We start from the raw sequence: 15,028 nt of genomic DNA on the forward strand, positions 1-15,028 counted from the left end.
TCCATAATTTCACCATATTTTTCGCTAAATTCTTATAACTTTCCATCATTATCATAAGGAATGAGTGACACGTGTAAACGCTGGAGTACATACGCCGGTACATTCGATGGTAGAATATTTGTGTCGTAATCATTGACATTTTGTAATTCTCAACATGCTTAACCGTTCTAGCAAACAACGTTTTTCATTAAAACTAAAAGCACGAGGTTAGAGAAATTCCGGTGCACCGGGTTTTTACACCCTATAACAGGTTTGCGTAGCAATATAACCTCGCAAAAGTTGCAGACACAACACACCGTACCGACCAGGCAAAGCAACTCAACACACTCGACTGGCGTCACCGAACAGATAGATGGCAAGCGCCAACCATCTGACAAACAAACTTCGGTTACTAGGCTCCTAGTGGAGCATGAGAATCAAATTCCGAGCGACAGGACACCGACACGACCAACGTTTACTCTTTTGAGGTAGTAACCTTCGAGAGAGTTGCCTCCTTTGCTCCTGGCGCACATTTCGAGGCTACGCATAACAGGGACTCCTGGCCATACCGTACCTACCTATCTATAGGCATTTCGACGGTGAACGTGGTCCGAATATGTACGTTTGACTCTCTCGCACCTTTCATCGCAATCCCGGGATCCGAGTCGGGCCGATTCTGCGCAGAAACGCTATTAGTGAGGTTCTCCCCTTTTTGTCAACACATCCTACGATGAGCTACGAAATTCTGCCAGCATTTCCCTGTTCACTCAAGTGCCTCTGAGAATATTTGTGCCGGTAAGCAAATACTCGTCCTTGCGATTGTTTTCATTTAAGTCTTGCTTGCCATCATTGTGTAACTGAAAAAATAACGAGTAGGTCACTCAAACTCTTTCCAGGCACCTGCATATTGTACACACTAACTTCAATGTCAATCGTTTATCCTTAGATAAGAGAAAATGTATACAAAAAGTACACCATGTGAAAAATAGCTACACCCATTGATTGCTCAAATGTAATCACACGACGACAGGAATTTAGCAAGAAAAATGCAAAGGCATAGAACCTACATTACGTTAAAGCTTATATGGCCGAATGGAAGATGAGGAAAATAAAAGAACCTTCTAGTACAAATATCTGCTTATAGAAGTATCTTCCGAAGTATAATCCGAATCTCATTGATGGTATACAATTTTGATGCCAACAAGTTCCATAATATATGGAACATTGTGAATAATTGATAGCCTGCAGTATCCCTCGTCGCCTAGTTTCAGAGGTATACATACTACGGTTCGATAACAGTCACCTTGTCCTTGGACAGCCTGCAGGTGTGTGAGTCAGAAAGGTAAAAATTCATGTCGAATCGGAGGACTCGTTGGTGAATGGTAAAGGATTTTCTATGGATCATTTGCTAGTACGCTCTTTACGGTGAGGTATTTTTAAGAAGCTTTATGAATAACTTGCTTGGTTAACTAACGTAAACTATATGAAAAATGTGTTAAGTGAATTACCACAAACCGCCTTTATGCACTTTGGTTTCAACAAAATCAATGCTCATAAATCATTTAAAAATATAATTATGCACGAGAGTTTTTTATTCATCTGGTAGACATAATATCTATTTGAGAAATAGATAATAGTTTGTCAACTTGAGTGCATGGCATTTGCATACCCATGCCATGGCGTAGCTGAAAATGTTGAAATCAAAATCGTGTAGTTGGGATCACTCCTTTTCCTCCCGTTCAACTTGATTGTGAAGTGTGAAATCTGTCATCAAATGCGTCAAACTCACTCTAGCGCAATTTACATAATGGTAAACATTGAGGTAAACCCAGGTATAATGTCTTTAGCATGAATCCCTAATGGGATTCCTACATCGGGTTTCATTGACTTTATTTCAAACAGAACGAAACACCTTCGTCGGCATTGATTGTAGGTAAACTGGAAAAGTTTTGGATCACTTCAAAATACCATAAAATAGATCTAGCCTTGCGAACTGTCCTCTCGTGCGAACGAACACTGAAGCGCACCCCTGGATCCATTCTTGATTTATTGGTGTGTACCGCGTTTCGCAATCGAGATCATACCGTACCAAAGTTTTGCGGACGATTGAATGCTGTGCAGACGATGCTCACCCTTTATTTTGAGGCAATGTACAGTCCTGGAACGTGTGCAGGCATTGATGCGTATCCCGTACTCTGGTAGGGTGGGAATGGAACGAAAGGCTCCGTGCTAGGGAATGTTCTGTACTTCATGTCGAGGCTTTTGTCATTTTAGTTTAGCTGCAACACCTTAACCAATCGATTCGAAGCAAATGATCGATGAATCACGCTCTGTCACCGCTAGTCAACATACAAAAATCGGTCAGTGAAATATGCCTTCTTAGTAAATTGTTCCAAACAGTTTTGTTCACAATTCATATACTTTACTGTATTTTTTGACTTTCTTGCATTTTAGTGATTGTTTCTGCAACGTAACGTATGAAATTAGTAGTGAACAACATCAAATGGTTTGTAGACAGAATGATGTTTGTAGACAAATTATTGCCAGAATGATGTTCTTGAATATAACCAATTCGAGACAAGAGCGTAAACGTCTCACGACATGATACCTGATACGTTGGAACAAATGGCCGGACTAGTCGACGAAGGATTTAATTATCAAACGATTCAACATCCATTGTAATATTAGTCATACGCTCGAGAGACAAGTTTTTTTTATGTAAATGGTTTAGAGATTCATGTCATTTTTCTTGTCTCCAATGCGTATCTAAACTATTCATTGAGCATGACATTGACAATCGTTGAAGGCATATTAACAAGAGGGCATCATTCTCTTCCTTTGGCATATCAGAGTAAATTATATTAACAATACAGCAATATTCGGCAGATTCTAGAATTCTAGTCTATCACAGTTTCTAATCTATCAAATGTGACTCCATCTGTTGTTTTTAAAATACTCTTAAATTTTCTGGCAGGAGCGCAATATTCTTTGCTTTTTCGATGAAGATTTTTTCTGCTTTTTAATGAGAAAGTCTTCATAATAATTTAACCTTACATAAAATAGCAATTTATGGAATTTTCAGAAAGTTGCCCTATCCTAAATTTGCATAGGTGCTCTTCTGACCTCTGAACAACATAATGCAATGTTCAATTTGATTGTAATGTTAGTAACGCATATTTTTCAGTCAGATTTGTCACCATTTCACGTGGTTTAGTTCGGCTATAGTATCCTCTCTGTTTTAAACCTCGCCGCTTACGATCCATTACCGTTGTTCTTCACTTCGTATTTCTCGTCTCTACAGTCTGTAACCTTTAATTCCAGTACGATACTGTGACCTCATCCCAATTTGGACGTTCCACGTAGGAAGACTACACGGATCTGTCTCATAGAACATTCAACCAAAAAAAAAATTGGTCTAGTTCCATGCGCTGCATGACAATGAGATCGTCATACAGCTCCTATAGCTTTTGTAAACTTCTTCATCTTTTATTTTCTTTATATGAAGCCCTAAACTAATCTGAGAATCGTAGAGAATCATATCTAATCGAGTTTATAGTTTTAATACGATTGAAAACTGGAAATCAAGAAGCACAGCAGCGGCATAAAGCACGTGCAAGCACAGCAAATTTGGACTTGCTATGAAGACAAGAGAAAAAAAAATTCACAAGAGCTGGTCAAGTATCAAGGTGAAACTCAAGAGCAAGAGATTCTTCAAGTGATGTAGGGAATAGACACCGCGGGAAAATCCACTCGTAAATAGTGAGTCGGTCATAGGGTTTGCCGACTGAGCCACCATGTTATTGTAACATATTGAAGAAGGAAATAACATTGAACTCCAACAATTGTAGAGGTCATATGCTGTTGCATACGAGTATACATGCACACGCAGAAGATATAGTCGTGATTTATCAGAGGATATACGATCCGTAGAGGATGTTTCAACAGTCTTGGAAAGGATGAGTGAATACTAGGTAATGGAACATAGTATAGATAGGGTTGAATTGTATGACTCATGGCAATATGCCAAATGAAGGTGAATGGCAAAGTCACTTTGGCCATCTATTGAAATGTCCATCCGTACCAATAGTATCAACAACTTGCAAACAAATATTTAACGTAATAAACTCAATTTTTGTTATATAAAAGTGTTCATCCATGTTTCTTTGTTGCTTTATATCAGATTCCAATTGCAAAATAATTATACAACAAAATAACCGGAAAACTAAAGTATGTTATCTTTATATTTGATGTATTTTGCACATTAATAGCGATTTTACAGAGAATGATAGAATGTTCTGCTGCGCTCCAGAACAATTTTAAATCGTAATATTGACTAGAATGGAATAAAAAAATGTGTACCTAACAGATTTTGTCGTCCTATTTTTTTATTAAAGAATTGAAAAATAGTTTTTATTGTGTTGCGACATGTTAAACATTGCCTCTTTCAATTTCCTCAGGGGTAGATCTCTAGATTCGAATTCATTAAAAACTGTTACATTAAACGTTTCCCGACGTTGCATGGAACTTTAAGCGCAATAACCATCCGGTTTAACATACAAATTGTATGTGTATTTGTATATTTATTTCTCCATTATTGCAAATTCTTTCTCCATTTTTTCCTGTCACTCATTCAGTTTGTGTGTGAGAATCGAGGACACGTCGAGCAAGCTCCTGCTGGTGTAGCGAAGTATGTGCGTGATTGTCTGTTTCACGCTCGAGTTTCACTATTCATGAAATATTTAGCAACCATAATGCATTCGTCCCGTACTACACCTGCTTCCATATTGGAACGAATTGAATCAAATAGATTCAGATGATGCACCGCCCAGGCTGATCATCCGCCCTTATGCTCCACTACCGAAACCACATTTTACTGGAAACGATGCATTTTTCTCTCCGCGCAGCTGCACTTTGGTCGTGGTGGTCAGACAAGATTGGGCCCTTTTTACCTCATGCCATGAACCTGTCAGTCTGGTCTGTCCCGGTGTGCCCGGATGAAAAAGGACCATGCATAAATATTTATGATGCACAAAGTGCAGAGTGCTGCTGCCCTGCCGAAGAGTGGATGAAATGTTGAGGTATTTTCTAGAATCTTGGGTAAATGTGACTGATTTCTCTATGCTTTTGCGAAGGCCGGGTTTGACGGTAATTTGACTCGTGCAATATACTATTGATCCATGATTTTGCGTACAAGACGTTGCTATATACGTCGGGAAATCCAGGCAATGCGCAGCCCTTCCCCCAAGAAACAATTCCTACTTGAACGTCACCACAAACCAAGGGTCCCCCAGAATCGTATGTGCAACTACCTTTTCCACCGTTTTCAAAATCTCCCGCACAAATCATAGAGCTGTCAATCTTTTCTCCGTATGCAACACTACAAAGCTCTTCCGATACCAACGGTATTTCCACCGCACGCAACTGTTCATAGCTCTCCAGATCATCTAATGTACGTCCCCAACCCGAAATCACGCAGTTTTCCTCGTAAGTTAAGTCTTCCAATCGGGATGCCAGAGCAATAGGCTGAATGAGGGCAGAAAATCGGATAGAGGTTTCCAACTCTATCAGCGCGAAATCCATGATCCAACTATAGGGTATATGTTGAGGATGGACAGCAAACGATTTTGCATTGTACACGATGCCTTTTTGATTGATGAAGGAAGATCCAACCCTAACATTCACATATTTGGGAATTGTATCGCTAAAATGATAACAATAAAAGTAGGCATTAAATTACACTGGATGCAATGTATGAATCCCAATGTAATCGTACTTACTCAAGGCAATGTGCTGCCGTTAGTATGCAGTACTCAGTAACAATCGATCCTCCGCAAATGTGGTCATCCAATTCTTGTACCGAGACTTGGTAAGGGAACTTCGAAATGTCAACTGTCGCGCCACCTACGATACGACTATTCTCTTTATAATCACAAAAAACGGATGTACATTGCACTAGATATAACAGAACTTTGTAGAAATTAAGGAAGTATCTGAACGATCCCATCTCTGTCACTTTGTACAAGACCACGGAATGATGTGCTGGTTGCTCTTTACTTTTGCATTCGTCAACCTCCCAAGAACCTGGGTACTCGAACGTACTTGAAATACGTAAGTCATCAAGATGGCATAGATTAGATAACCAATAATTCTTTGATTAAAATATACCTATAAACCTGAAAGAACCCTCCTCAGTCGCTGATTGTGAACAGTGCGTTTTAATTTAGATTTCAAGCGGCCTAACTCGAGTTCATGAATGAAAATGTATTAGAGCAAATGTGATGGAAAGCCGCCTTTTAAAGGAGTAACTGTAGAGTAGATATAAAAGAAATAAGTAGCTAACACTTTTTCTCATATTTTTTACTCGCTTTGAAGTGGGCACTCTATCAACGAACGTGTTGTGGTGTTTGTGTTTTTGTAAGCAGCACCGTAATTGTTATCCCACCTCCTACACTTTATCCGATGCTGTCCATGGTCACGGGGGGCCACCGCGATTTTCATGGTCCAATTAATAGAAATCAAAGGCATCCTTTGCCTCCTTTGCCCAGGATCCGTGCATTCCAGTATATCAACATCAGTCCAGTCTATCATCAGTCCAGCACCCCAACCGGCCTGCGGATCCCTGCTCGGCAACCTTTGCAGCACAACCATTTAACCTCTCGATTTCACGGTGAGAGCTTTGATCCTTCGGTTGGTTGACAGGGCTTGGATGTTGGATGGAACCTTTAATTTATTTTACACTCCGTCAACCTAAACACAGTGCCCCAACCCTAGCCCCAACCACTCATCCTGCCATTACCAGTACCTGCCAACCGGACATCCAACAACACATCAGCTCAAGAGTCATCGCTGGTTGTGGGCCAGTAATGTGGGAGTATAGCCCCCACTTGAACGAAAGATATAAAAGAACCAGCGCACAGAAGAGGAGAAGACAGCAACGGTGGATGGATTGAACCTCGACGAAGCCAATATTGATGTACTTCACCTAGGATACTGGAATCGGTGGATATGGAGCACTCTAATGTGTAAGAAATTTTGTCTGTTGGGATGCAGTGCATCAGTGTGTTGATTATTTATAAACGGTTTATTGAATCAAGTACAACACATCCAGCATAACATATGTACAGATGAAATCATTAGCATCTACCATTTAATATCTGATCAAATCATGATAGTACCAGTGTAATGTATCGTTCAGGGTTGAAAGTGTCAAAGAATTGTTTAATGTTTTAACATATTTGTATGATTAAACTTAGGAAATAACAGTACTCTAGCATAGTGTCAAAGATGGACTGGAAAAAAGGGACAACGACGAAAGGGAGAAAGCATCTTCTGCTTTGACTAGCTAACAGGAAAGTAGTAGTCGGTCCGGCTAGTATATTCATAAGCCGGTGCCAAACTAAGCTAACGTAAACTCTAGCGTAATGCCAAAAAGTATATGCTCTTTGGGATTACTCTAGAGTTTAGGCTAGGGTTTACGCTTGATGTGGCACCGGCTAATGAATAGTTTATGAAAAACACAAAAACCCATTTGAAAGCGGTTTTTACTCATTTTACGGTCATTTTTAGTACACAATAAAGCTTATTATACGAGTCGAGTGCGAGTTACTACTGTGCGAGGTATAGTTGAGATTTATTGCATTTTACTTGTGTGATAGCTGAAAAGAAAGTATATTGTTGATGGTAATTTCACAATGCCTTTCTTATTAAAAGGTTTGTATCTTACTGACAAAAACCTGCAGCATTCAATTTTCACAAGATAGGCCTTTTTTCATTTAACAAGCGCGTTTGCGGTTTTCCTGTTTGTCAGATAACGCGCAATCGAACAGCAGTGCCAAAGCACTCTCACTAGACAACAAATGATCTCCAATGAACTACTTTAACCCTCGGTTGGGCACCCGGGTACCCGGGTATCCATTTCAAGTTTCAGCGAAAAAATGAATTACTTCCCGTTAATATTTTTTTACGAAACTCCGGTTCCCCAAAGTACAACTCTTTTCAAGCCGAATTGGCATTGGAATTGTTTTGATAATTAAAATTTAAAGGTAATTATGGGCCGATAAAAATAACATACGCCCAGTGGCACCCGGGTACCCGGGTACCCAGCACGTTTGCGATGCATATGGGCTATGTTTATAAACACAAAACAAAACTTTTTATCAACATTTATCAATATACACGGGTCTATTAATTGTTAAATAAGTGAACTACAATATTTTAATGAACATTAATTTAAATTTTAATTATTGTTGCACTATAACACCAGCAATAGGAGAAAAATAAGTAGCACTTTATGCAGCCCTTTATCTACAATTTCAGCTATACATTATTTCTCATTATGATTAAAAATTGTTCGTACAATGCAATGTTCATAACATATGAGTAAATTATACACTTATTTTGATTTAAAAGACTTAAGGCGAGGTTTAGGTTGACTCCGGGGACAAATATAGCACGAGAGAGCTCTGATGGAAGTGGAAGGCACCACGATAGTTTTGATTTATATACCCTGTAGTTAATTTAGTATTCGGGAATATCATTTGACAGAAAATGCTCTATATTGCAACTTTTTGAAAAACTAATCTTACAACTTGCGCATTTTTCAATCAATTTTCAATTAGAGAACTTGAAAATATTTTTCCCCCTTGCAGATCAAGTAATCGTCCCTCATAATACGTTTGCACATGTTTGCTCACATGTTTTTTTCTAAAATTTATATGAATGTGACAAAGCAATTGACAATGCTGATAATGAAAAAAGTTTTTTTTAAATTTCTGTATCTGTAAAAACTCAGTATCATCATCCTTGTGCTTTAACATCTACAACATCAATTTGTAGAAATGGTATGATATGGCAAAAGAGTTTGCCGTCTAGGTCACCATGGTCAGCATCACTAGTAATTACAAATGTGTGGGTTGTGCAAGAGCATTTTGACGATGCAAAACAGTTTTATTTGAAGAAATAATTGATTTCATTAAAAAAAATACAGAAAAATACCATCAGTATCGTATCTTAATGCTTGCTGTAGGACGTACTCGATAGAGAATGATCGTATGAAGGAGTGTCAATGGTATTATGTTCCTTGTTTTTATTGTTTTTAATGCATTTTGTTTTGATTTTGAAACAAAAACACTTTGCCAAGACCCTTAAATTACTTCTTGTGCACTATTTTTCCCATAAAACTGATGAAAACGGCGGAACAATCACTTAACTATGCAATGTACATGAGCTGGGTAGCCGGGTACCCGGGTGCCCAACGAAGGGGTAAACGCCGGGTGCCCAACCGAGGGTTAAAGGGTTCCTTGTAACCACCCGACATCACTTGTATTCAGCTTTGGCTTCGACAGTGCGTCGACCCTACGAGAAGTCGTCGCCCGCTGTTACAAAGACCTCCAAAGCATACCCGTTTAGTCTTAGCCTTAGTGGTAGCAACGTCCGAGAAACCAAAGAAACGCCAAGATATCTGATGGCTTCTTGCGACCGTATCACTAGGTTGCCGATCTCGACATCTCTTGAGCGGGGCATCAACCAAAACGACCTCGTCAGACTAGTCCTCCGCAACCACGATTCCACTCCATCGATCGCGAGTTCCGCCATTAACTTTACCTCTTTCAGACTATGGTCACAGACCATAGAACCATATCATCGAACCACACCCCAGAGTTTAGGCACTCGGGGACTCTCTTGTCTGCTAATTCTAAGTTGCTTGAAAATGATGCTTGGTGCATCGAATTCATCGATCTAGATCAGAGGCAAACACGTTTCGTTTGGTCGTCAGTCCTTGCAAATCCCCTGAAAATACTTCCGTGTCACCTTGTTGGTCACTGAATCAGATTTCATAATCGATTGCATGCAGCGAGCGATAAGCTGATGCTTGATGAAATCATAAACGATGCTAGTTATCGCTGCGATGGCATGTCCCGCATGGTCGGGATGACTGGGCCAAGCAAAAGCATGAACAGGAATCTGATTTAACAGTACGCAGCGTTTAAAATGTCTGAGTGAGTGAGTTTATTCAACAGCAACTTTTTGTAGAGCAAATGTATTTTTTACTAGCTAAACGGCCTGGTTACAGGGCTACGCAACATGACCATGCTTTTCTGCTTTATTGTAAATGCGCGTTTTTCAAAGTGAACTTTGTAATAATACAAAAAATGTGTGGTACAGTGAAAGATGATTTTATTATAAATTCTGTGATGAAAAACGGTTGGAGGCTTATTTAATCGAGGAAAAGGATTAATGGAAATGATGTATTTTAATGAATAGGACTATTAATGAATATGAATAGGATTGAGGACCAACGAGCTAGGTTATAATTAAGGCCTTAAAAATAGAATTTTCGCATCTCTTAGACGATCGGGTCCTCTATCTTGCACTTCACATTGCTTCTCTCGGTATCATTGGATTTTGTTTAGCCAGAAATGGTACATGGAAAAGGTGGACGTTAGTCGGTGGTTTTAACCAACACGCAGAGGCACTGTGGCGTCGATCTTCTACTCCCCATAGAATTCCATGGCTTGGTTCTCTAGTGCTCCTTTGGGTCGTCCGGGTTGGCAAATGAATGATGATTGTTGATCATAGCGAAAGTCCCCTGGTGAAAAAGATCATTCGTTATTTAATGCATCGATCGAAAGTTAGTGCAGCGTACTATACCTTTCAGTCACGAAACTGCGCAATGATTTTTCTTTTGATGTGTCTTTTTTGTTTGTTTGTCACGCCGGTGGCCGACCAGACGAACTCCTCCGCCGAAGCTTTGGAGAACAGTGTGAGGTTGTCACTTGCTACTCTAAGGGACCTACTCACTAAAACTACCACGGTACGATTTCCTGGTGGCACCTTCCTATCCGTGGCGAATCGAAGAAGGCAGGAATACCCTTTCGAGCTGTACCCCGGTTTGGGCGAATACTCTAGCGCTATCTTGGAGTGAAAATCACAGCTCTGTCAAGAATGACACAAACGGTGACTACACTCCCCCGGTTAGGATGTTTTGCCTTGTGGTTTTCACCGCGGCAATCTCCCTATCCAAGCATAAACATAAGACACTGGCGTGGATTGTAGTCCTACGTACGTTGCCTTGCAGGAATCCAGGGCACCTCAATCCCGAACAACTTCCTGGTAGACGACGTTCTTGGCAGCAACACCGTCTGCGTTCTCCCGTTTAGGATCCAAGATCAACACCGTTATGTTGGGTCGCGAAGTTACTCGCGATAGGGCAACATAAAAGTGGCCGTGTGCAAACACCTCGGTTGGCAGGTACAGTCCAAGGTGAAGGAGGGATTGACCTTGTGCCTTGTGGACCGTCATTGCAAAACATACTTGCACCGGAAACTGCTTGCGTCGGATCTGGAACGGCATGCTGGAGTCGTTGCTGTCACAGAAGATGCGGGGCAACAGTACATCTTCCCCCTGACGCTTGCCCGTCAGAATCCGTGCATGAATGCAATGCGACCGAAGAGGGACGATCTGGAGGCACGTCCCATTGCACAGTCCACACTCGGTATTCAGGTTCCGGAGCAGAAGGACGGGCGAATACTGCTTCAACCGCAGCCGATGTACAGGAATGCCGCTGATGTTTTGGGCATTGAGATACTCAGTGGGCAGCTGTAGAGTATCCTGTTCCTCGGGGTTCACCAAGGTGTCGATGGAACGATACTCTACTTCCCGTTCTGGTATCTGCTCCAACACACTGTTGTTCACAGCGGTTACGTCCACGTTCAAAGGCGACATGATGGCACGGTCCTTGAAGTAGCCTGCTTGTCGGTAATGCCGTCCGACGTCAGGGTACACGCGATTGATCAACGATCGAACGTCGTCCTGCCGGCTGCTAGTTCGGGGCTGCACCATATCCCGAGGAAGCTTCGCGTACATGGCGTCGAATCCCTCGAACGTCAGCAAAATCCTGCAAATCTGCAGCTTCCTGTACGTTCGGCGCGGTTTGAACGCGCATGTTGACCCGCAAACGCAACACACGAAACAGGGGCCACAGCGGACTACGTCGAATGCATTGCTGAACCACTTGCGCATCCGTCCCTCTCGGCACGATTGGCAACATTTGCCGAAAATCGCCACACAGCAGCATCACCGTACGGTCCACGGCTTCCAACGCAAACCGACTGTTCATGGATGCTTCATCCCATACGATGAGACTTGGCTCTCGCATAAGGTCCGCTACTTGCGACTGTGCGGGGATGTTGCATACGGAGTTCTCGTCCAGTATGAGCGGCAGCTTGAAGGTCGAATGCACTGTCTTCCCTCCGGTAAGAAGCAGCGCAGCAATGCCACTGGAGGCTGCGGCAAGGGCAACCTTGGATTGGCGTCGGGTGTAGGCCAGGATGGTTTCCACCAGAAACGACTTCCCCGTGCCGCCGGGTCCATCGAGGAAGTAGAGCTATTCCTCAGTTGCACGCTCGTCTGTCTACTCCGAGCCAGCACTTTGATCGACCGCTTGTGTGAGCTGGTCACAAACAGCACGCTGGTCAGCATTCAACCGATACACGTTATCCAGCATGCTGTCTAGAGCGTCGATGCCATAGAAGCGTTCTGCTCCCAGCAAGGCGTTCGCATCTACCGCTTGATCGGAGGTGCGGTGCGGTAGGTAGGTGCGCAAAGTCTGCAAGCTGCGGCATGTTGGGGAACATTTCCAGTGTTTTTGGGGGTGTCGTCCCTCGCAAATACTGGTCAATCACCCTCAACGCCCAGAAGTGCTCGGCAGCACGTAGCAGACGATTTTGCTCCGACTCATCCACAGTGTAGCGCTCTCGATGCTGCCAATGGTAGTCCTCGCAAAGATTTACAATGCCATAGGCGTAACGGGTTGCTTGGCTTACCCTCCGACAGGATTAGCGCAAACAACTGGCGCAGCTGCGATGGCATCTGGAACGATACGGCTTCTTGGAGGCACACACAACACCATCAACTGTCCACAAGTCCACGTAAGAAGTTGGTCCTCGATGATAGCACAGCAGCAATCGAAGACAATATCGTTCCATGTGCGATATCGGGCAGTACACCATTCGGCCAACCACGATCTCGTTCTGGCGGATACGGCGGATCCACTGCGGTCCTTGACTATCGTGCCACGGTTGTCGTTGCGCTTCTGACGGTCTTATGAGCCATTGTATCATCATCACCATCGTAAAATGAATTAGTGTCACTGATCGATTTGATAATCATTATCATCATGCGTGAGGTTTAGCGTGAGGTTTTAGCGCAGAATCCTTCGAATCTTTTTAAGCTAGGTTTGCATAGGTTTTTTTGAGAAAGAAAAATCACCATCATGTTCGCCATCATCAACTACATCTTATATCGTGTTGATGATCATCGTCATTCATCATCATCACCACCTTATGCCACTTTTTAGAGCTTTTTACAGCAAAATCATCATCATCATCATCATCCACCATCATCGTCATTCCCGGTATCAGACGCTTCATAATCAGTGCTCAAAAGCATCGTGCGATGGCCCGTTTGGGCGCAATGCCGGAGCGTTACACGGAGCGTTACGCGAGCTAAAATTTGTACATGGATTTTAGTGTTTTTATGGCAACGGTTGGCGGTTAAATTTGAATGAAATCTCGTTTTCATCGTTTTTTATTTCGTCCGTTGTATCGTTTATTTGACGGCTTCCTTTTATCGTTTTGATCGTTTCAAAACTCACCAAACTCACCACAAAAAATTTTGTGCTCGAAATTGAAACTCACCAAACTCACCAGACCCTACCACGCAGAATACTCACCACGCAGCCCGAGGTTATTTCGAGCAATTTTTCGAGCGGCCTGGTTTGTTGTGCTCGAAATTAACTCGACCTCTTCTTCTTCTTTTGTTTTTCAAAAAAACCAAAACAGAGGAAAATTTTTCGCGTTTTTTGTGAGTTTTCGTGAATTTTCGTGCGATCCAGAGTTCTAAGAGTCCCCCCCGCAACTCCCGCCGTCGTTCCCGTCGAAAAAAAAAGCTCGGAAAACCGTAAAAAAGCAGAAAACCGGAGCGCGAAGAAAAACCAGAGGTATAGTCTTTTTTGATGTCCAGATATAGTCTTTTGATGACCCTTTTCGGCCGGCTCCACCAGATTTGATCACCCTTTTGCCGAGATGACACCCTTTTTGTGGGCCTTGCAATTTTGAGGTTATCCACGACGAAGGTGACCTTGAATGATCAGCTGTTCGAGAATCAGCTGATCGACGCCAAATTTGAAGACCAATCAGAAATCAGGATCAGAAAACTTAACTTTTTTGGGTTTTCCATGAATTTTCTTTAAAAAAGGCATATATTTTATTACTCAAACTAAAATAATTCCATATGAATTTCACGGAAATAAATTAATTCTTATTTATAATATAAATTTCCCCAAAAAGACCGGGCCGAAACCCCGAAACCGGATCCTAAATCCTTTTTCTGGCGTCGCTCGATCTCGATTTAGCCCTCTACCACGCCCTCTCTGTCCTTCCGGGCTGGGTCGTCGTCTGCCATTCTCAGCCGGGCGAGTTTGAGATCGTCATCGGCTTCTCCCTCCTCAAACACGGGGCCAAATCGACAGATTCCTCGATGACTGACGGTGCCACCATTAATTTGGTCTTTGCCTCGTTGACCTGCAGTTCGAGGGCCGAGCGACCACATCCTTCAGCACGTCTTCCACACCACTCTCGTACTGCAGGTTGCGGAATCTGGCGATGTGTTCCTCAAAGCTCGCCATGCTTTGCACTCCATGCTGTGCCGCCTCCCGGGCCATATACAGCAACATGTGACTGTAGTAGTCCGTACCGGGCATTGACGGGTGAAATACCGGCTGCGAAAGCTTCACGAAGTCCTGCAGCAGACTTCTGGCGGGCGAGAAGCACGCTTTTGGGTCGGTGCCGAGCATACGAACACCTAACCAAAGCTTCATGAAGATGGCATAGTGAGAAGGGTCAAGAACGCGGAAGAGTGCAATTCCCACCAGGAAAATGGGTCCATACTCTTCCCGAGTGAGGGCTGCCAGCTTGGCATGTTGTATTTGCCGAGGCACCTCGACTGGCAGGTAACGACACAGCGCGTTAGCTCGGCGTAACACGCCGTG

General features: G+C 42.6%; 2 protein-coding genes across 2 annotated transcripts; both read right to left on the bottom strand.

Annotated features, from left to right (window-relative positions):
• Positions 1-4,286: 4,286 nt before the first annotated feature.
• Positions 4,287-5,986, bottom strand: LOC125950233 (trypsin 3A1-like). Its single transcript, XM_049678026.1, has 2 exons — positions 5,757-5,986; positions 4,287-5,680 (listed from the first exon to the last, which is right to left on the bottom strand). The coding sequence occupies exons 1-2, from the start codon at positions 5,981-5,983 to the stop codon at positions 5,065-5,067; spliced, it is 843 nt and encodes a 280-aa protein (XP_049533983.1). The 5' UTR covers positions 5,984-5,986; the 3' UTR covers positions 4,287-5,064.
• A 5,084-nt stretch (positions 5,987-11,070) lies between these two features.
• Positions 11,071-11,844, bottom strand: LOC125959327 (uncharacterized). Its single transcript, XM_049692146.1, has one exon. It carries the CDS (start codon positions 11,842-11,844, stop codon positions 11,071-11,073), a length of 774 nt encoding a protein of 257 aa, XP_049548103.1.
• Positions 11,845-15,028: the final 3,184 nt, after the last annotated feature.

Source organism: Anopheles darlingi, chromosome 2, assembly GCF_943734745.1.
Source record: "Anopheles darlingi chromosome 2, idAnoDarlMG_H_01, whole genome shotgun sequence".
In the NCBI taxonomy this organism is placed as follows: domain Eukaryota; kingdom Metazoa; phylum Arthropoda; class Insecta; order Diptera; family Culicidae; genus Anopheles; species Anopheles darlingi.

Excerpts from the sequence above, each read along its gene's own strand:
- LOC125950233 (XM_049678026.1), bottom strand. The coding sequence starts at position 5,983 with ATGGGATCGTTCAGATACTTCCTTAATTTCTACAAAGTTCTGTTATAT. Across the intron at positions 5,681-5,756 it reads ACGGCAGCACATTGCCTTGA|CGATACAATTCCCAAATATG; the intron begins GTAAGTACGATT and ends TTATCATTTTAG.
- LOC125959327 (XM_049692146.1), bottom strand. The coding sequence starts at position 11,844 with ATGTACGCGAAGCTTCCTCGGGATATGGTGCAGCCCCGAACTAGCAGC.